Source organism: Phocoena sinus, chromosome 3 (genome assembly GCF_008692025.1).
Source record: "Phocoena sinus isolate mPhoSin1 chromosome 3, mPhoSin1.pri, whole genome shotgun sequence".
NCBI lineage: Eukaryota > Metazoa > Chordata > Mammalia > Artiodactyla > Phocoenidae > Phocoena > Phocoena sinus.
The window spans coordinates 125,513,420-125,537,699 of NC_045765.1; the positions used below are offsets into that span (position 1 = coordinate 125,513,420).

At 36.1% G+C, this 24,280-nt stretch overlaps 1 protein-coding gene across 1 annotated transcript in view; it reads right to left on the reverse strand.

Annotated features, from left to right (window-relative positions):
* Positions 1 to 24,280, reverse strand: part of NDUFAF2 (NADH:ubiquinone oxidoreductase complex assembly factor 2) — a 186,658-nt gene that overhangs the window by 66,835 nt on the left and 95,543 nt on the right. Inside the window, exon 2 of the mRNA XM_032627048.1 lies at positions 11,431 to 11,520. Coding sequence (XP_032482939.1) covers positions 11,431 to 11,520 — 90 coding nt within the window. The remainder of the gene's footprint in view (positions 1 to 11,430; positions 11,521 to 24,280) is intronic.

A 24,280-nucleotide genomic window follows, 5' to 3' on the forward strand; every position in this document is an offset into this window, starting at 1 on the left:
ATAAACTCAAAATGGCGTAAAGACTTAAATATAAGGCAGAATACCATAAAACTCCTAGAAGAGAAAGTAGGCAAAACATTCTCTGACATAAATTGCAGCGGTGTTTTCTTAGGTCAGTCTCCCAAGGCAACAGAAATAAAAGCTAAAATAAACAAATGGGATCTAATCACACTTATAAGCTTTTTCACAGCAAAGGAAACCATAAACAAAACAAAAAGACAATCAATGGACTGGAAGAAAACATTTGCAAATGATGCAACTGACAAGGGCTTAATTTCCAAGATATACAAACAGCTCATACAACTCAGTATCAGAAAAAAACCAAACACCTAATCAAAAATGGTCAGAAAAACCCAAATGGACATTTCTCCAAAGAAGACATACAGATGGTCAACAGGCCCATGAAAAGATGCTCAACATCACTAATTATCAGAGAAATACAAGTCAAACAACCGTGAGGTATCACCTCACACTGGTCAGAATGGCTGCCCTTAAAAAGTCTACAAATAATAAATGCTGAAGATAGCGTGGAGAAAAGGGAACCCTCCTACACTATTGGTGGGAATATAAATTGGTGCAGCCACTATGGAAAACAGTATGGAGGTTCCTGAAAAAACTAAAAACAAGAGTTACCATATAAGCCAGGAATCTCTCTCCTGGGCATACATCTGGAGAGAACTCTAATTTGAAAAGATACATACACCCCAATGTTCATAGCAACACTATACAATAGCCAAGGCATGGAAGCAATCTAAATTTCCACCAAGAGATGAATGGATAAAGAAGATGTGGTACATATATACAATGGAATACTACTCAGCCACAAAAAGAATGAGACAATGCCATTTGCAGCAATGTGGATGGATCTAGAGATTATCATATTAAGTGAAGTAAGTCAGATAAAGACAAATATTATACGATATCACTTATATGTGGAATCTAAAATATGATACAAAAGAACTTATTTACAAAACAGAAACAGACTCAGAGACATAGAAAACAAACTTATGGTTACCAAAGGGGAAAGGGGAGGAGGGATAAATTAGGAGTTTGGGATTAGCAAATACACACTACTATATATTAAAATAGATAAACAACAAGATCCTACTGTATAGCACAGGGAGCTATATATATTCAGTATCTTGTAATAACCTATAATGAAAAAGAATATGAAAAAGAATTTATATATATAGCTGAATCACTTTGTTGTACACCAGAAACTAACACGACACTGTATATCAACTATACTTAAATTTAAAAAAAAAGTAATAGAAAAAAACCCCTCAGAACTAATGTATTAGTTCACCAGTGCTGCCATAACAAAGTACCACAGATTTGGTGGCTTAAACAACAGAAATTTACTTTTTCACAATTCTGAATGCTATAATTCTGAGACCAAGGTGTTGGCAAGGTTGGTTTCTTCTGAGGCTTCTCTCCTCGGCTTGTAGATGGCAGTCTTCTCTCTGTGTCTTCACAATGTCTTCCTTTTGTTCACATCTGTGTCCTAATGGCCTTTTCTTTTTCTTTTTTTTTTTTTTTTGCGGTATGCGGGCCTCTCACTGTTGTGGCCTCTCCCGTTGCAGAGCACAGGCTCCGGACGCGCAGGCTCAGCGGCCATGGCTCATGGGCCTAGCCGCTCTGCGGCATGTGGGATCTTCCCGGACCAGGGCACGAACCCGTGTCCCCTGCATCGGCAGGTGGACTCTCAACCACTGCGCCACCAGGGAAGCCCTAATGGCCTTTTCTTATAAGGACATTAGTCATATTGGATTAAGACTGGTCCTAAGGACCTCATTTTAACTTAATTACCTCTTTAAAGACTCTGTCTCCAAATACAGTCTGATGTACTGGGGGTTAAGACTTCAACACACAATTTGTGGGGACCCAATGCAGCCATAACAATTAGGAATGAAAGAGGTAACATCACACAGATTCTGAAGATATTAAAAGAAAAATATGATAATATTATGGTCAGTCTTATGCCAAAAGAATTTGGAAAATTAGACAAAATGGCAGATTCTTTGGAAAAATATTGGTTGGCCAAAAAGTTCCTTCAGTTTTTAAGTAAAAATAAAAGACACATTTTTCATTTTCACCAAGAATTTTACTGAACAACATATTCACCCTTTTGTTCCACTACCTTCTGCCATATTTCAGGCAACTTCATAATTCTATCTTCCCAAAACTTTTAATCTTTTTGAGCAAAGAACTGTTCCAGGTGCCTTTTACAGTCTTCCAGGGAATTGAAATGTTTTCCATTAAGAGAATTTTGTAAAGACCAAAATAAATAGAAATCTGAAGGTGCAATGTCTGGTGAATGTGGCGGATGAATCAGAACTTCCCAGCCAAGCTGTAACAGTTTTTTCCTGTTCATCAAAGAAATATGTGGTCTTGCGTCATCCTGATGGAAGATTATGCATTTTCTGTTGACTAATTCCAGACGCTTTTCGTCGAATGCTGCTTTCAGTTGGTCTAACTGGGAGCAGTACTTGTTGGAATTAATCGTTTAGTATTCTGGAAGGAGCTCACAATAGAGGACTCCCTTCCAATCCCACCATATACACAACATCACCTTCTTTGGATGAAGACTGGTCTTTGGTGTGGTTGGTGGTGGTTCATTTCACTTGTCCCATGATCTCTTCTGTTCCACATTATTGTACAATATCCATTTTTCATTGCCCATCATAATTTGTTTTAAAGATGTAACGTTTTCGTTACATTTAAGTAGAGAATTGCATCGGAAATATAGTAAAGGAGGGTTTTTTCACTTAACTATGTGGAACCCAAACATCAAAGCGATTCACATAACCAAGCTGGTGCAAATGATTTTCAGCACTTGATTTGGATATTTTGGGTATGTCAGCTATCTTTCGCATGGTGTAACACTGATTGTTCTCAATTAATGTCTCGATTTGATCACTATCAACTTCAACTTGTCTACCCGGCCATGGAGCATCGTCCAGCGAGAAATCTCCAGCATGAAACTTTTGCAAACCACTTTTGACATGTTCAATCAGTCAAGCACCTTCTCCATACCCTGCAAAAACTATTTTTTTTTTGCGTTTTGGTTGTGTTTTTACCTTTCTTGAAATAATAAAGCATAATATGCCTAAAATTGCAACTAAAATTGCTTTTTTAGTTCTATCTTCAATATTAAAATGGCTACACAAAAATCCACCAATTTTGATTTTTTTTTTTTTTAGTGCATGCTGATATGACAGCTGTCACAATATATTCTAACAAAATTGTTTCGAATGAAGTTAAAGACTAAAGCCATGTTCCAGAAAAAACCAAACAAACTTTTTGGCAGACCCAATACAACCTACCAAAGGTCAGTCAAGAAGTAACAGATAATCTGAATATCCTAATAAAGAAATTTAACTTGCAGTTAAAAACTCCTGGCCTAGATAGCTTCACTGGTGAAACCTATCAAATATTTAAAGAAGAAGTAATATTAACTCTACACAAACTCTTACAGACTTTTGAAGAAGGAATATGTCTAAACTCATTTCATGAGATCAGCATTACCCTGATATCAAAACAAGAAAAGTCAAGAAAAGAAGAATTACTAACTAGTATCCCTCAAGAACACAGATATAAAAAGTCTAAACAAAATTTTAGATAACTCAATCAAAAATATATAAAAAAGTAAAACATAAGGAATAAGGCAAGACTGTTCATTCTTATCTCTTCTATTACACAGTGTACTGGAGGTTCTAGCCAATGCAAATAGGCGAGATTAAAACAAAGACATCCAGGTTGGAAAGAATTAAGAAAAATGTCTTTATTCACAGACAACATGATCTTCTATATAGAAAATCTGATGGAATTGACAAAAAAGCTACTATAATTAATAACTGAGTTTAGCAAAGTCACAGGATAGAAGATCAATATACAAAAACCTACTGAATATTTATTCGATGGCAACAATCAGAAATTAAACTTGAAAAACATTATCATAACAATAGCACCAAAAATATGAAGTTGTTAGGGATAAATCTGACAAAAGAAGTGCAATATATGTACAATGAAAGCTACAAACTTTGATGAGAGAAATTAAAGAAGGCTTAAATTAAATGAAGAGATATATAATGTCCAGGGGTCAGAAGATTCTTATTGTTAAGATGTCAGCTCCCTGCAAAGTGATCTATAGATTTAACACAATCCCAACCAAAATCCCAGGAGGCATTTTTATAGAAATTAACAAAATGATCCTAAAATCCATATGAAAATGCAAAGGACCTAGAAGAGCCAAAATAACTTCAAAAAAGAAGGACTAACAGTACCTGATATCAAGACTTAGAAAGCTACAGTTATCAGGGAACTAAGGCCCTAAGTCAAATAGCCAGGAAGAACCTGAAACCAGGCAATAGCCATTTGAGTGTGCTTGGAAATAAATCTTCTACGGCCTGACAAAACCATATGAATGAGCTTGAAAGTAGATGAGCCCTGAGAGAAGCCTTGAGATGACTGTAGCCAAGACCAACACCTTGTCTGCAGCTTTGTGAGAGACCCAAAGCCAGAAGATCTGCTTAAGCCATGCCTAGATTCCTGACTCACGGAAACTGTGAGTTAATAAATGTTTGTTGTTTAAGGCCTATAACTTTTGGGGTAATTTGTTATGCACCAATAGATAATTAATATATGTAGCTATCTTATCCTCTAATGAAGGAGATCACCATCAACTCTCAGCAATTCCCAGCCAAGCAATTTGGTTATACAGTAGGTCCAGAGACTCTGGGTTGGGACATAAGTTGATTACAGATAATTCTAGAGTCATATAATCATAGAACATTAGAGACAGATGGGGCCTTAAGGGATACCGAACCCAGCCTTTTAATCTGACAGATGAAAAACAGAGGTAAAATAGATTTGCCCAAAATGACCAAGGTAGTAAATGCACATTGGAGGACCTGAGCATAACCCAGGTCTTCTGATGCTGGGACAAGGATAGCATCATGCCCTATATATTATTTTATGAAGTTTATTTTGAAAATTATTGGTGGGGAGTTCCTGTGGCTTGAGAAAAGCATGCTAAACAATTATTAATTATTAATAATAAAGCAATAAAAGTGCATATGATATTTCATACTGAGATACTCATTATTAATTGTGTTAATGATAGACAGGTATGGTCTAATATGTCTAAAAATTAATTTTTACCTGACTTTATTCTGAAATTTAGTTTTATATTTTAATGCGTATGTGTGATTAAGTAAAGATTAATATTCCATTAAAAAGACATACTGGATCAGAGCCTTTCTGTCTCTTCCTATTATACTCTGTGTGTATTTTAGGGTTATCATTAATAATGCTTATTACTGTCAACAAAAAACTAGCTTAAACTTAACAAAATAACAAAAAAGGAAAAAAAATGGAAGATACACTGTGATCTGAATTATGAAGATAAAGCTTTTGAGAGGCTCTGTATAAGAACTACACATCATGCCATGGATTAAACTTAAAAGGTTCCCTGCAACTTTGTAAGACTGTTCAGTAGCTAGTAGTATACTAGCTAGTACTATACTATCTCCCACATCTGAACCTTGAGTGTCCTTTATGTTAGGAACCAATTGCTTTGGTGTACCATTCCATGTCTTTCTTTTTAAAATGGACTATTTTCAGCAAATCAGCAAAGTCCCCAAAATGTCTCTTCCTTATGTAGTTTCAATTTTAAATGCATTCATTCACCAAATATTGATTGAGCTTGCACTTATTTTATGTTAAGTGTTGAACTAGGCCCTAAGAATACAAGGATGAGCAAGGTAAAGACTCTACACTAGAGAATCTTCAAGTCCAGGTAGAGGAGGTAGATAAGTAAACAGGGAATACTCTACAGTGTGTTGTGTTATGTTGCGGAGAGGCATCAAGTGAGATGAAAAACAAAAACAGGAACATCCCACTAAGCACTAGGGGGTGAGAGGTAGGGTCAGAAAAGATGTCCAAAGGAATCCGTGTCTACCCTAATACTTGAAGGATAAGTAGGAATTAGCCTGATCATTATGGAGCAGGCAATACAATATAATATTAAGAGTAAAGACTCTGGAGACAGATAATTGGGGTTCTTGGCTATAGCCATTTGTATTTAGGGAGTTATTTAATCTCTCTGTGCTTCACTCGGAGGAATCAACAGAGAATTTATACAAGTTATTACCACTACATGATCTACCTGCATCTATGACTATATACTCTACTTTTCTGCTACTACTACTGAGGAACTTTCCATGCTCTTGTCAAAGGCCAGTTCTTCCACAAGTGTATTAGATCCTGTCCCATCTTGCTTTCTTAAGGTCTTCCTCCTGCATCATTAATTCTTCCTTTTTGACTGGAACTTTCTCATCACTATTACAAAATTTGGTTACTTCTACTGTCTTTAAAACAAAACATAATAAAATTCCTCTCTTGACTCCACTTTCCCATGCAGGTACTGCCTCAACACTCTCCCTTCTTTTACAGATAAACTCCTCATAAGCATTATCTATACTTATTCTCTCCAAATTCTCTCTTGCTATTCTTTTTTTTTAATCAGGCTTTTGTTCCTAACACTCTGCAGAACTATTTTTGTCAGGATCGGTGACTTCCTGTTCTTAAAGCGAAGAATTAATTCTTCGTCCTTATTTGACATGGTTGATCACTTCTTCCTCCTTGACACTTTTTCTTTTATTTCCCACTTTTCTGGCTGCTCCTTTTTTGTCTTCATTGTCTCTAAACCCTGTTATAGCCTAGGGGTCAGTCTTGGAACTTCTCATTTTCTTTCTTTTTTTTCTTTATAATTCTTTTCTTTTCTTTTTTTTACTGGAGTATAGCTGATTTACAATGCTGTGTTAGTTTCAGGTGTATAGCAAAGTGAATCAGTTATACATATACATATATCCATTCTTTTATAGATTCTTTTCTCATACAGGTTATTATAGAATATTGAGTAGAGTTCTCTATGCTATACAGTAGGTCCTATTATCTATTTTATATATAGTAGTGGTTATCTATTTTATATATAGTAGTGTGTATATGTTAATCCCAAATTCCTAACTTATCCCTCCCCCCTCCCCTTTCACCTTTGGTAACCATAAGTTTGTTTTTTACATCTGTGACACTACTTCTGTTTTGTAAATAAGTTCATTTGTACCATTTTTTTAGATTCCACATATAAGCGATATCATGATATTTGTCTTTCTCTGACTTACTTCACTTAGTATCATAATCTCTAGGTCTATCCATGTTGCTGCAAATGGCATTATTTCATTCTTTTTATGGCTGAGTAATATTCCATTGTATATATGTACCACATCTTCTTTATCCATTTCTCTGTTGTTGGACACTTAGGATGCTTCCATGTCTTGGCTACTGTAAAGTGTGCTGCAATGAACATTGGGGTACATGTATATTTTGAATTATGGCTTTCTCCAGATATATGCCCAAGAGTGGGACTGCTGGATCATATGGTATGAACTTCTCATTTTCTATTTACACACATTCCCTGATCTCATCCTGTCTCCTGGCTTTTCAATACCATTTATTTGCTGTCAACTTCCACATTTTATCTCCAGCCCAAAGTTTTCCACCAAATTCTTAGCTTATATACAATTTAATACCTCTCCTTGGATATCTAATAGATATCTCAAACTTCATTTTCAAACTTGATCTCATTTTCCCCCCAAATGTCTTCCTTCCAGTCTTGCCCCTCTCAGTCAATGGCAACTGCACTTTTCCAGGTGAGGCCCAAAAGTTTAACAGTCATCACTGACTGCTCTCTTTCTCTCACATTGCACATCCAATCTGTCAGCAAATCTCATTGGCTGTACTTTTACAAGAGATCCAGAATGCAACTACTTCTTTCCACTCCCACTGTTACTCTGGTTCAAGCCACAATTAGCCCTTGCCTGAGTTATTACAAGAGCATACTGTCTCCAAGTTTTCTTTATGCCCCCCCTCAGTCTCTTTGCAATGCAGCAGCCAGACTGATCCTGTTAAATATAATTCAGGGCATACAACTACTCTTTTCAAAACCTTCCAGCGGCTTCCAATCTCAGAGTAAAGCCAGAGTCCTTACAATGGCCTATAAGGCCTACAAGATTGAGCAACCTCTTACTTTTCTAACCTCATTTATTACCCTCCCTCTGGCTCTACTCCAGTCACGCTGGCTTCTGTACTGTTCCTTAAAAACCTGAGCATGCTCCTGCTTCAGGGCTTTTGCACTAGCTCTCCAGGAATGCTCCTCTGCCACTTATCTTCATGACCAGCTCCTTCTGCCTTTATTCAAAAGTCATCTTCTTGGGGCTTCCCTGGTGGCACAGTGGTTAAGAATCTGCCTGCCAATGCAGGGGACACGGGTTCGATCCCTGGTCCGGGAAGATCCCACATGCCGTGGAGCAACTAAGCCCGTGCACCACAACTACTGAGCCTGCGCTCTAGAGCCCATGAGCCACAACTACTGAGCCCGTGCACCACAACTAATGAAGCCCACGCGCCTAGAGCCCATGCTCCATAACAAGAGAAGCCTCCGCAATAAGCCCACACACCGCAACTAGAGAAAGCCTGTGTGCAGCAATGAAGACCCAACACAGCCAAAAATAAAAATAAATAAATTAATTTTTTTTAAAAAGTCATCTTCTCAACAAGGCCATTTCTTTATACTATTTAAAACTGTAAAACCCTCCACAACACTTCCTATTCCCTTTATCTGCTTTATTTTCTGTGGCCATTAACATACTATACAGTTATTTATCTGATTTATTATCTTTCTTCCACCCACTCTCCCACTCCAGAATGTAAACTCCATGAATTCAGAGGTCCCCAATAGATGTTTATTAAACAAATGAATGAAAAGGGTGAACCGTTTAATACATATCATGGCAGGAAATGCAGCGTGTGGGTACCTGTATTCTGCTACTAACAATTGACAAATACAGTATTCATCTGGACCTGAAAATACTTTAGATTCACTTGGGATTGACACTATTCACTTTAAGTTTTTTTCTTTTCTTTCCTGTATACAGTGTTTTGTGTATTTATTTATATTTTACTGTACTTTTTCATGGTATGGAGTTCTTATTTTTTACATTTAATTGATATGCAACACTATAAAAATAATTTTTGTTTCAATGTTCGGTTGATACATTTGTTTTAAGGGTGTGCCCCATGGGAGGGTTATGCTAAATTATTAAGATCAGGACAGAGCCATAAAAAGCATTAGAATTTCATTCTAATTCTCTGAAAGTCTCAAACGCTTAAAAATGAGTCACTACCTATTTATTTATAACTTAATTTATTTCTATAAACATTTTAATTCTATATTACTATTGGAAAAAATGATAAAATAGGTTCATTATAAGAAGGTGCAAGCATTATTTGAGAATTGCAAATGTCGCTTATAACACTGGAGAGTCTGTTAAAATAAAAAAGCTCAGGGACTTCCCTGGTGATCCAGTGGTAAAGAATCCGTCTTCCAATGCAGGGGGCATGGGTTCGACGCCTGGTAAGGGAACTAAGATCCCACACGCTGCGGGGCAACTAAGCCCGCGTGCCACAACTACTGAGCTCACGTGCCTCAACGAGAGAGCTTGTGTGCTACAAACTACAGAGCCCATGCCCTGGAGCATGCGTGCCACAACTAGAGAGAAACCTGCGGGCCACAATGAAGAGCCTGTGCCACAATGAAAGATACTGCGTGCCTCAACAAAGATCCCGCATGCTGCAACTAACACCCAACGCAGCCAAAAAAAATAAATTAAATAAATAAATATTTTTAAAAAACGTAAGAAAGCTCAATTACTCCTGGACATTGCCAGTTTATATTCTGTATTTCTTCAAAAAGTCCCTGGTATCTACCCATTTTAATGTTCTTTTCTCATAGTTCTACTATTTTCATAGCTAATAAAGAAAAATGGAAAAGATATGTCCAGGGAAATATTTACACTCACATGCTGACATAAAAATAACTCAATGCCTATAGCTACCATATGTTAGGTATAATGCTAAACCCACCAGGAAGCAAAGGGTCCACTGCTTACAGTGTGTAGCTGTATTACCCAGGCAGTTTAGCTCATCTTTCTAGAACGTAGATTCCCTATTAAATGGGACTACAGTGTCTACCTCATAGGATTATTGTGATAATTAAAACAATATAATGATTGTAAAGCAATGGCATAATACCAGGTATACAGGTAAACACTTGACAAATGTTAAGTGATATATAAGATAGGTATTGGTATTTTAGTTAAGGTTCTTTTAGTTTCAAATAACAAGGGTTAACTCAAGCTAGATTTCAAGTATTTAATATATACTTACTGAGCACTTACTATGTGCTAGGCACTAGGCTAACAACTGGTAATAAACAAGGGGAAATTTATAACATAGATGTGGGATGGCACTTAGAACCTGAAGGCAGACTTTCAGATGAACTTCATTCAGAAAGAAATGGAACTGGGAATTGGAAAGTTGCTGAAAACCTAGGAAATATTCTCTGCCTTGCTACATAGAGTTGACTCTTGAACAACACAGGGATTGGGGCACTGACCCCCTCGTAGTCAAAAATCCACCTATAACTTACCAGTTGGACTTCCATATCTGCAGTTCCACATCTGCAGATTCAACAACCACGGATCGTGCAATACCATAGTATGAACTTACGGAAAAAAATCTGCGTATAAGTGGACCTGCTTCTAACCTGTGCTGTTCAAAACAAAAAAATCAAAACAAAAAACAAACACCTGTGTTGTTCAAGGGTTAACTGTACTTCTCTTTGCAGACTGGTTTCTATTTTCTTCTTAGTAGATAAAGAAGTTTTTTTTCTGCAACAAAGTTTAGATAGTGGATTGAAGATAGCCACCCATGTGCTACCAAGTTCATATGATACTATTCCAGCCTTATGGAAAGACTGCTACTATTTTCTCTTCCTTTCATTTTTTTACCTTAATTCCAAAGTCCTGACAGGGATCAAGTAAGTGTCCATCCTTGTTTAAACATGGGGACGATTAATGGGGTCACTGTAAATTGAACAAATATTCCAAATGGCATCTACAGCAAGTATTATCCACAATTTATAAAAGAGGAAGCTAAGACTGAGAGGTATGAATTACTTTCCCACGTTCATGTGGGTAGAGTGCCAGAAACAGAATTCAGATCCTCAGGTTGTATAAGTGCAGGGCCAGCATACCAAAGTGAATGCCTTCTTCAATTCTGCATCTAAAAAACTTTGCTTGCCTCACCCTAGTCCCAGCTCTGCTAATGCTTCATAGTTCTTTTCACTATGTTCCCTTACTAAAATGTAGCACCTTCACAACTTTCAAAGAAATGCAAAGTTTAAAAAAATTTTCATGGATTCAGATTGTAAAAGTTTTTGCAAAGAACATGAAATAATGTTATGTTCTTATTGATTTTGTGTATAAACTATTTGCCTTCCAAAAGACACTACTAAAAGCAGAAACTTACCTTCCCATTCTGTTGGGATATCCCCTACTTCATAGTCTATTTCTCTTTTATTTGCTGATTCTACAATTCTTTTCTCTCGAATAGTTTGTCCTGTAAGATAAAGTGATTATTACATTTTTAAATGAACCCATGACACAGTAGTTACTACACGAAATATTTTCTCTTTAGATATTACACACCTCCTCCTATGATAAGAGAATTAACAGGGAAAAGAATAGATTCCATTTAGAATTAGGTATATTAGAAAAAGCAGTTTCTAAACTACTTCAGAAATTTTAAATTTCCTACATAGTATGCAAAATTAATTTTGGTAGAATAAGTCTAGATTCTGTGTACAGAAAAAGAGAAACCAATTAATTTGCAGGCCAATAAAAACATTTTAATAAACAACAGAATGTTTAACTCCTTCAAACTCTGCAGGTATATATATCAGAGGTACCAGTGGCTGCTGCTACTGCCTAAGGGAATCAACATTCATGGCCCCACTATGGAAAATAATATAGAGGTTCCTTAAAAAACTAAAAACAGAGTTATCATACGACCCAGCAATCCCACTCCTGGGCATATATCCAGAAAAGATGAAAACTCTAATTTGAAAAGATACATATACTACAATGTTCACAGCAGCACTATTTACAATAGCCAAATATGGAAGTAACCTAAGCGTCCATCTACAGATGAATGGATAAAGGAGAGGTGGTATATATATATATATATATATATATATATATATATATACACACACACACACACACACACACACACACACACACACACACACACTATGGAATATTACTTGGCCACAAAAAAAGAATGAAATATTGCCTTTTGCAGCAACTTGGATGGACCTAGAGATTATCATACTAAGTGAAGTAAGTCAGAAAGAGAAAGACAAATACCATATGATATCACTAATTTGTGGAATCTAAAAACTAATACAAATGAACTTATTTTCAAAACAGAAAGGCTCACAGACATAGAAAACAAACTTATGGTTACCAAAGGGGAAAGGGAGGAAAAGGAAGGATTAATTAGGAATATGGGATTAATAGGTACAAACTACTATACATAATATAGATAAGCAACAAGGATTTACTGTATAGCACAGGGAACTATATTCAATATCTTATGATAAGCTATAATGGAAAACAATCTGAAAAGTATATATATATAAAACTGAAACACTTTGCTGTACACCTGAAACTAACACAATATTGTAAAACAACTATATATCAATTAGAAAAAAGAGCCTCGATTATAACCTTTCAAAGCAGCAGCAGCTTTGTCAAAATGGTGATTTCAAAACATATTACTTTGTCATTGAAACTTTGATCCTGAGGAAACCAGGTAAGTTTCTATTTCCCAACAGTTAAAAAATGTGCCTGCCTACTCCAGGGAATGCAGGCTAAAACAGAGAAGGTATTGGTAGGTAATGATGAGAGGCGAAGTATGGCTTAACAATGGTCAGAACAGTCAGGGAGAGAAATCTGGGCCTTGCAAAATACCACTTTCTCTTCCCACTCCTAGGCCAACCTTACACTATGCCAAATAGACTGGGTCACATAATTCAAGAAACTGACTTTGTTGACTGCAAATCTCTCTCCTAAACTACCTGAAATTCTACATTAAAAAATTCCTTCGGGACTTCCCTGGCAGTCCAGTGATTAAGACTCTGCGCGCCCAATGCAGGGGGCATGGGTTCCATCCCTGGTGTGGAACTAAGATCCCGCATGCCGCAAGGAAGGTACGGCAAAAAAAAAATCCTTCAATTGAAGACAAGGAAATTTCTAGGAGTGACTGTGCAGGAGAAAGGGAGACACAAAAGGGTAGCCTAAGAATACTGAGTGACTAGTTTTATTTCCTCTGCCTTAGTAATAGTAAGTGAAAGGCTAGAATTTCCTAGACAAGCCATTAATGGCTAATAACTCTGAGATGAGCTCAGGGAATGTCTGCATTTTATTATGGACTCATTTAACTGGGCTGATTTAATCCTAATACAGAGGTTTTCCAAGTTTTATAAAGAGGAGTTACCTTTTGCTTATCTTATCCAATAAATACACAGGAGGACAAGGGATTAGTAGTAAAGTCCCCAGGTTGTAGGGACAAGAATTAGGGTAAAAGGGGCCTCTAACAATGACAGCTGCATTACTCTCATAGCAGAGGCTCAACATATACACATATATTTTTACTAAAATGCTATTTATATCCAAATATATAAACACATCATAATAACAAGTTACCATAAATTTAGCATAGACTAAATTTACTAAAGTATGTTTACATTACAATTTTCAAAATGTTTGAAAGCATCAAAATATCTGTGTCTTCATATATTCCTTATCTAAATACCAGGATGTAAGTATATCTTTTTAGCAATAACAAGTACAGAAAAGAAAATTATCATCTAAAATACGAAATGCTAACAGATGGCCTTCTGAAAGTACATGTGTGTTCTATAAGCCTTTAAGTGTATGTCAATGAAATTTAGTGCATAGGGAGAGAACAGATAGGTCTACCATTTCCAGCAGCACCACTAAATGCATATATAAGTAAGTATATCTATATGTCTGTGACATAAAAATTAACTTTTTATTTCTACCCTCAAGTTTATAAACTTCCTTTGTATCCTAAGAGTTTTAAGAATCAAAATTCATACCTATTTTTGTGTATATGGAAAGACAGGAAGAGTAATTCATGAGTTAGTCACAGATAATTGCTGAAAAAAACCTTTGTTTACAAATAGATGACATCAAAGGTTTATGAAATGCATGTATACATCTTTAGCAATATAAAATAAGGCCATTAATTTATTGAATAAACTCTTGGTAATCAGATATGGCTTTTCCCTCCAAATAAATTGTTTTAAGACTACTCCATTCTGTACAATTTTTATGAATTGGGAATAAAACTTATGCCTCCCACTAAGAAATTATGCACAAATTGTACACTTGCTCATTCTAATATGCTTTCATACAAGAGTTGTAAAGACAATCCTACTTCTCATAGCAAAATAAATTTCCATCTAGTGAATGGAGCAAATTTAAGTACTTACTCAAGTGTTAAAATTTTAAGGTCTAATTTACATTTAAAATTTAACTTAGGGACTTCCCTGGTGGCCGAGTGGTTAAGAATCCACCTGCCAATGCAGGGGACATGGGTTTGATCCCTGGTCAGGGAAGATCCAACATGCCGCGGAGCAACTAAGTCCGTGTACCACAACTACTGAGCCTGCGCTCCAGAGCCCGCGAGCCACAACTACTGAAGCTCGCAAGCCTAGAGCCTGTACTCCTCAACAAGAGAAGCCACCACAAGGAGAAGCCCACGCACTGCAACGAAGAGTAGCCCCTGCTCGCCGCAACTAGAGAAAGCCCACGCGCAGCAATGAAGACCCAAAGCAGCCAAAGATAAATAAATAAAATAAATTTAAAAAAATTAACTTAATAACAAAAACTTTTAATCTAATATATGTATAGGTTTAATAAGTCCTAATACAATAATAAACAATTGACAGTGGTGTACTCAATGAGTATTAAGTAAAACACCATATTTACATGGTGTTTTACTTAATATTAAACAATATTAGATTTAATTAAAACAGTCAAAATAAAAGTTTGAATTCAAGTAGATCATAATGATCAATGGTATACGGATTTAAAGACTGTGTAAGTAACAGTACAATTTCCCAAACTTAAAAAAATTTAAAGCTACCTGCCATTGAACTAATTGCCCTATGACGATAGCAGGTTTCCTATTCCTTTATTTAAAAAAATATGGGGCTTCCCTGATGGTGCAGTGGTTGGGAGTCCGCCTGCTGATGCAGGGGACACAGGTTCATGCCCAGGTCCGGGAGGATCCCACATGCCGCAGAGCAGCTGGGCCCGTGAGCCATCGCTGCTCAGCCTGCACGTCCGGAGCCTGTGCTCCACAATGGGAGAGGCCACAACAGTGAGAGGCCCGCGTACCGCAAAAAAAAAAAAAAAAAAAAGGAATCCATTCAGTTAAAAGAAAAAAAGGCAAGATTCCCTTTCAGGTATCAGGTAGATGATGGGTTTAGGTAAGAGATGGATTTCATCTGTTCTACTGGGTTTCTGGGATAGAGTAAGAACCCTGGACACAGACTCAGGAAAGAGGAGCTAGAGCAGAGTTCTCAACTTCAGTCATTCAAGTGCCAGCTTTGCAATTTTGGTCACACTTTGTAGTATTATATTCCTAATATTTTTCTTTAATTTGGCTTGCTTTTTGCTTCAATATTCACTTTTTACTTTACCTCCCCCCAAAAAACCCCATGAAATCACTGACTAAATACACTAGTTGTATTTTGTGTTCAAACATATATAAAATAGATATATCTTAAAAATGTAACAGGCTGTCTTTGTACCTGCTGAAGTCATCTTGTAGACCACATTTCGAAAACCACACTGGTCTATAGAGACAGGCCCAGCAGAACATACAGTGATACAGGGCAAAGGAACCAACATACCAGTAAGAAATTCCTGTGGATAGGAAACAGCTGATGAACATCAAAGTCTTGCTTGGATTGTGTTTACCCTTCATTTCATAAAATCCTATGTTATGTACAATCTTATGTTATGTTTGAAAGAAGAGGGCAGAGATCTTAGAAGTAGGAAGGGAGTGGTACTCGTCTGAGTATATACTTCTCAATAAGTTTGAAAGCATGCTAATGTTCTGTATATTCAAAAAATTAAATCAACATGGATGTGAAAGGGAAAAAAAGAAAGAAATGAAAGCAAACTGCAACAAATAAACCCAACTTTATTTCAGACTAATAACATAACCACACTGAATGGGGAAAGAAAAGAAAGTGGTATGTGCCTATGTACCCTTACTTTCAGGAAGGAAAAGAACTGCAAACACATCCTGAACTGTTTGTAGTATGTTTGTTTTCTGTAGTGGTATGGGCGAGGCAGTTCTGAAACTATTCTAGATATATTATATGATTCAGCAAATGAGTAAATGTGTTAATGTTATTGGAAGCAGGGTTCTCATTGTAGAAGGACATACAGATATGTAATGGGGAAAGGTAAAAAAGTACAGGGGTCAGATTGAAACTGGAGATATGTTACTTATGATAAATAAGATAGATAAGTATTTATACACAGATATATGTATTTCCATGTATACATATGTATATATTTTCCTGGTTCTATGTGCAGAAAGAGCCTAGAAGCAAATACCCTAATAGCAATAAGGACCCCTAGAGCCCAAATCTTGGCCTCTACGCCATTATCCATCAAAAGAAACCAGGATTCCTCAGGAAAATGGCTGATTCCAGGCCTAGGGCAGGGTGGGTTCAAGATGAGCCTGGAGCATCTTGCTATGTCAGAAAATAAGAGTTCTCAAAAAAACAAAAAGAAAGAAAAAAACAATGATAATAGGGGCCTATCACAAGGACTTAAGGGCCAGCTTCAGGGCCAGCTTAGCTGACACTGGCTAAATCTGGGATAACCTGAGCACCAAAATAATCCAGGAATTACAGACCAGCAATTGTCAAAGTGTGATACGGAAGTCTGAGGGGTACTTATGACTTTTTTAAGGTGTCTGTGAGGCCAAACCTATTTTAATAATACTAGATGTTATTTGTCTCTTTCACTTTGATTTTTTTCATGAATGTACAGGGGAGTCTTCCAGAGGCTACATGATATGTGATATAGTAACATACTGAATGAGGAAACAGATATGAAAAATCTAGCTGTCTTTCATTAAGCCACACATTAGGGGATCTGTAAAACAAAGCAATACTACTCTTTTCTCTAAATGTTTCTGTTTTGGAAAGTATAGTTACTTCTGATCAAAAATATATTCTTTCTGTAAACATTTATTACATTTATTAGGGTTATTTTTAATGAATTAAACACTTTTAAAATTCTGTTTCAGTTTCAATGTGATAAATATTAATACATATCTCATAAACAAAGCTTTTTCAATAATTGTGAAGAGTTTAAAAGGATCCTGAGACCAAAATGCTTAAGAACTATATACCACTGGAAAAAAAAAAAAAAGAAAAAAGGAACCCATAAAGGTAAACTACTAAAGATATAGATAAATAGATGGATAAATAAATAAATAGAGATAAAGGAGCTGCTGCTTACCACAGTGCTAAAGAGTAGATGTGCAGCAAGTGCCAGAGCTGGAAAATCATCATTTTGTAACCATCTTGATAAAGAATGGTTCTTGCAAGAACCATTAATGGCAGGAGATTCTGTCTTTTGTTTTTTATTTAGAAAGAATTTCCCTTTCCTCTACCTACACTGTGTTCTTACACATTTGAAAGCTGAACAAGACTTTGTGTATTAAATAATGTGTATTAAATTAAATAATATTTAATTTATTTGTGTATTAAATTAAATAATAATGTGTATTAAAAGGATGGCTGGGTTAGAAATTTATAAAATTTCTAATTTGGTACCTCAAATACTGCCTTCCTAGGGTCTTAGTGATCCTACTGATGAGTAAGACCCTTGACAGGTACCAGTCTGAGGCAGGTGACACCAACGGTCCAGAAGAATGAAACAGCAGACTTAGACATCTCTCCTTCCCTGGGCCACTGCTCCTTCCTTAATCCATCCACACAGGCCAGGGAAAATATTTAAGCAGGCTTTAATCTTTAAATTTTGAAGCATCAGAACTCACAAGGTATCTATTATAGTGGAAAAGGAATTTTCTTCCATCAGTATCAAATCAAAGGTGAAGGCCTATATTGGTCGTGACCCACTAGCACGTGTGATCTTGGTGAGGGTTTTCAACCAGCTGTCTACTTCCAGCCCAATATTTCCCACTGGTGGGGCACTGCGAGGAGAGATGAATGGAATTCAGAGGTGACTTTGGGGTGGAAAGAGAGATTGGGCTGAGTAAAGTGACACATCTCTGAGACAGCTATACCCCTGAAAACAAGCAAGATTCAGGCCTTTGATGCTTGACAGGAGCCCCTGGCTTGGAGGAATGGTAATGAAGTAGGTAGGATGGCCAAGGTAAGACCCTTTCTGTCTGACTGATGTCTGGCCCTTTACCCCAGTGGCAGAGATCAGTGCAAACCAGGTGATAATTCTAAATCAGTTTGTGTGGTGATGTATAAAAGACTGAATTTTGCATACGAAAGGAGGCTTAGAAGTGTCAATGCATAATATATGAAAGCAAGGGCTATTGAAAGCCAAGAACCATACTACATATGTTAGATTTGGGGACTTTAAACCTTGTTATTCTGAACCTTTGTAAATTTTTTTTAAAAACATCAATTAAGAGTACTAAAATAAGAATCCTTACACTGAAAGTCATTTTCCCATATGACTTGAAGCATAATTTGACTGAAGTTACTCAGATGTAGCATTTTTTTATTAAGAACCTGCTATGTACCAGGCAATGTTTAGGTGCCTTTCATATGTTATCTCTTATCTTTAAAACAATCTTTTAGAGATGAGGCAAAAGAGGCATTAGTTGATGAGATTATCCAAATATACATGGCTAATTAAAGTAATATAGCCAGTATTTGTACCTAAGTATTTTTCTGACTCCCAACAGTACGCATTTTCCATTTAAGATTTTAAAATTAGCATTTACAAAGTTTGCACATGGTATCATTACAGATATCCAATTAAAAACTAACATTTTATTCATAACTATCATAAGCTATTATTTTCCTAGAGTGATCAAATGAGGCATTCCTACTTGAAAATGTGATGAGTCTGTAATTTGACATATTCTACATATATTTATGTGAGCATGGAAGACTATCTCAGCAGGTCTCAGCAGGTAATACTTTTTTAAAAGCAATTAAAGAGAACTTCCAGAATAGCTTTCAGAATTTTTAAGACTGCCAACTAGTTCAATGGACTACCTAAAATCTTATTAGCTTCCCCATTCTTACAGTTTTCCCATAAGGAATCTCAGCTTCTTCTATCTTAGAAAATCCAAAATTATTTAAAACACTTGGCTATTCTAAAATGCTTTATATAATATGGTTTAACTTTTCAGGACCCAAAAGCTGAAAGGTCTTAAACTACACCCAGAAAAACAGCAGGAAAATCCCAACGGACCTACTTCCTGTATTAGCATAAACATTTTGTGGCAAGTTTACAGCACACCAATATTCTTTTGTTTAAATCTGACTTCATCAATTTTTCAAAAGCCATCAATAAAATTTAGGTCTGAAAGTACATAGGAAGAATATCACAATTTAAGAAAAAAGATGAATCTAATGCAAATTGTATCTGTGCTTTCCACATGGACAATAAACTCTTATTTACTATTTATTTTTTTAAGAGTTCCATAGTGATATTATAAGCAAACAAAAATTTAAAGTTCCAAAATGTTATTCAACCAACAAATATATATTAAAAGAGTCTATTACAATAATCTGGAAAGATTCAAAGTCAAAAATTAAACAGGTTTTCTGATTTCTGATTCTAGTCCCAAATCAAGCACATACGTCTTAGAAATGTCTAGTATTTTACTTCATTTACTGCCTTTCCATTACTGTAGAAATCAAACATTGAAAATTATTATGTTTTTAAAAATAAAAACACTTAAATGTTATGTAAAAAATCATTTATTTTCTAAACTGCAAGGAATTTTTGATTCTCAGAAAAAGTGCAGCTGTATTACACTTGCCCTTCAGCCCCCAAAAGAGGTAATTATTAAAAAGAAAAATTCAAATGATGGATTCATACTATTTAGTCCATGTAACAATGTGTTCACTTTGAAGAGCTGAAAGAGAAGCAGCCATTTCAGGTTTTCATTGATGTGTAGGAAATCAGTATCTTGAAAGTACTTTATTCATCTAATACATTCTACAGTTCTTTGTAAAGCTAAATTATCTTCAATGTATAAAGTATATTTATATTGAGAATTTGAGCATTTAAGAAAATAACACAAAAAACTAACATTAGGTGATTCTGCTGTGACTACATCTGAATCATGACAGATGAGTTAAATGTCTTAAATACACGTAAAAAAGGAAGGAAAATAAAGGGGGGGGGTAAAAAATTTTTGTAGCCAAATTAAATAGGCTTTAAGCTATTATCATATGGAAATTCCAGGTTTTAAAAAGACTATCTTATAATGAGGAAATTTATGACTGACTGGAAAAAAATTTCCATTTTATAGTGAAAGTTGCTAACTAAACCAAGCAAATTCCATATGGTACACCCTTAATAGAAAAAGGAAGAGTATTTTCTCCTCTCAAAATTAGCAAACACTCACAGTGTGGTATAAACCAATATAATCAAGTATTTGATTTCCACTTTGAGAATCCAACTTGAACACATGGGGCTGTCAATAGAGAGGTAAAGAGAGAAACTGAAGGAATTAATTTTTAAAAGTGGCAAATACTATCAGAATTTAGAGAATTATAAAATTATGCCACTTGAAAAGCTTGGGCCTAGCCCAAACTTTATTTTCACATTTGAAATTTCTAGATCCAGTTTCACAGAAATCAAATAGTACTTGGTCATCTATCAAAGATCTTAAAAGCAGGGGCTTCCCTGGTGGCGCAGTGGTTGAGAGTCTGCCTGACAATGCAGGGGACACGGGTTCGAGCCCTGGTCTGGGAAGATCCCACATGCCGCGGAGCAGCTAGGCTCGTGAGCCACAACTACTGAGCCTGCGCGTCTGGAGCCTGTGTTCCACAACAAGAGAGGCCGTGATAGTGAGAGGCCCGCACACCGCAATGAAGAGCCTTGCCTCAACTAGAGAAAGCCCTCACACAGAAACGAAGACCTAACACAGCCAAAAATAAAATAAATAAATAAATAATGGAAAAATTTAAAAAAAGAGTAGCCCCCGCTCTGCGCAACTAGAGAAAGCCCACGTGCAGCAACGAAGACACAATGCAGCCAAAAATAAATTAATTAATTAAATTTTAAAAATATATCTTAAAAGCATCAAGAACTGCACTGTTAGCTACCATTAGTAACTCATAGAATATATGACAGTTTTAAATATGGATAATTTAGTGAAAATAAATAAAGTACATTTTGTGATACATTAGTCTTAATCTTAAAATATACATATTTATTAGTCCGTGAAATTACTAATACCCTTCATTAATCTATTTAATTTGGTTACCATCAGGCACTACTTACTAATGAACAGAAATCTATTCTGATATAGAAAAAGACCACATAATCATTTAATAAAACCTGATATTCATCAGCTTAAGAGGAACTGTACAAGTATTTGTGAACCAGATTTCTGAGTATAAAAATTAGGCTCAGTTGGTAAGAGGCAGAGGTGTCAATAGTTTTCAAACTCTTGTCTCTAAAAACACCTTCTTTAATAGAGGTCGAATTTATGAAACTGTTCAAAGCAGAGCTTCTCTGGTTGAGGCAGGCAGGGGACACGGGTTCGAGCCCTGGTCCGGGAAGATCCCACATGCCGTGGAGCAACTAAGCCCGTGTGCCACAACTACCGAGCCTGCGCTCTAGAGCCTGAGAGCCACAACTACTGAGCCTGTGTGCTGCAACTACTGAAGCCCGTGCGCCTAGAGCCCGTGCTCCGCAACAAGAGAAGCCACCACAATGAGAAGCCCGCGTGCACCGCAATGAAGAGTAGCCCCTGCTCGTCACAACTAGAGAAAGCCTGTGCACAGCAACGAAGACCCAATGCAGCCAAAAATAAAGTAAATAAATAAATAAATTTATTTAAAAAAACAAAATTAGATGACATAAATTTTACCTTCATTCTCTACTCCAGATTCACTGGTAGAAAGACACGCTAATAAACTGTGATTTCACAAAAAAGAAGGCTGTTAGGAGCATGAAAAGGTAAGATTGGTCTCATTTTGCTTGTCAGGGTTGCAATAAAGACCATTCATTCTGCTATTTTTACCTACTTATTCCTTATTTTCCATTGATATTTAAAAAGATAAAGAAAAACAAGTTACAAATGGTGAAGATCTGTGAAATGGTAATATTTACTTTAAGATGGTTATCTCCAAAATTACTGTGTACATAAAAGTGGGGACTGCCTCTATTCAAGAGTATACTGGTAATGCATGTCAGGATATTACCTACAAACGAATCAAATAATTGGACTTAAAAATTCTGTTTTAGTAGTAATAAATGATAAAGCTTAATATTTTTTCCTACTCTTTGCTACTTCTTTTTAAGTTTCCAGCATCTAGAGATCACGTAATTTAGTCTAATTTAGCAACATGTCAATAACATTTTGTTAATGCGGTTTTATTCATCAGTATTATCTGACTCATTTAGAAGATGAGCAGAATTATATTTATTGAGCAACATTTATATGTATGGTACTCAGTTGACACACTTCCCACATCCTCCTTTCGCTTTGGGCCTAGAGCAACTTAACTGTTGTATGACAATAGCACCACCTATTGGCTGGCAAAGGGATTGGAATAATCCAAAATACCACCTGCTTCCTTGCCCTTCAGAAAGGCTAATGCATAATTTGGGCTCTTTTCTTCATTTGTTATTAAACCCACTTGAAAAAAATTTCAGCTGAGTTAAGCCCACTTGAAAAAATTTATTTTCTCATATATATCGTCTCTTTTTTTCTCCTTCATGTCTCCTGTTAAAAACCTGTAGAGTTATTGCATCTCTCTTGATTCCATTGCTAACCAATGTGTTTTTGTTAACATGCAGTAATTCAGATAAACTGAGGATTAAAAGGGTTTTGTGAATTATTCTGGAAAATGAAATGTCATTTATAACACAATTACTGTTGAAAAATGTATTGAATTTAAGCAAGCTGCTTATGTGGAATTTTGGAATTCAAGTAATTTGTAGGTTGGGAACTTGCTATAATACAAAAACATAAAAAAGCATTAAGACTCTCACTGTAGTTTCCAAGGCAAATAAAGAAATAGAATTCTGATACAAAGCAATATTGGATACACCTTTTCAGAGCTGATGAACATCTATCTGCCTTGTCCTGTGGAATTTGAATATTGCACTACACACAGTGGAACACTCAAAAATGATGAGATGTATTGCTATTTTGCAGTGGCTCATTAAAGGTACACCAATGATATAGGAGAGAACATTAGAACCCATTATTTTAACTTTATCTCTATGATGAAAATAACCACAATTACATCTATAACCCTAACCACTTAATGAGCTCCAATCATGAACTTGGATGTCCTTACACTTCTGTTACGCAGAGTTCTATATCTTTCTGTAATACATCCTTAGTATCTAGCCCTTGAGGTTGTCCTATCTTCATGGTAAGCCCTATAAGTTCTCATCACTGGGAATTTTGCACTGAGGCAGAGAAACATGTAAGATACCCCAAGCTAACTGATCAATATGAAGTCATTTTTATTGCCAGTACTAATCAAATAGCAAAGGGTTTTGTCCCTTGGCCTTTTCCCTGTATCTCAGTTCTAGAAACTGCTCCTGAAGTCCTGATTTGAGCCCAATTTGTTACAGGCAGGGAAAGGGGGCCTCTTTCTGCCCCATATACATTGTAACCATAACTGCTCTCACCTATCTGGACAGAGCCTATTCTTGGTGGAAAGACAGACCCTACTACCTTACACTGATTCCATGGTCTACTGAGACCTGTTTATGGCCTAATGCTGATGTCAACTGCCCAGGTTGCCAAGACCTCTTTTTGTCTTGCAAATCACCTGTCCAGGACTCTTTTATTGGCTCCCCAGGACTTGGAAACCTATGGTCCGGCCTGTTTAATCAGTAGTTATGACATCTACCTCTCCTGAGTCTCAACTGCTTTTCCTTTTAAATCTCTCAAATCTTTTGATACTATTACTTTACTCATTTCTTAATTCAAAAACTTCAGTTGTTTTTACAAGATGAATATACTTAACATTACATTTTTATGGTTAAATTGGTCACTATTGTGTTTTTAT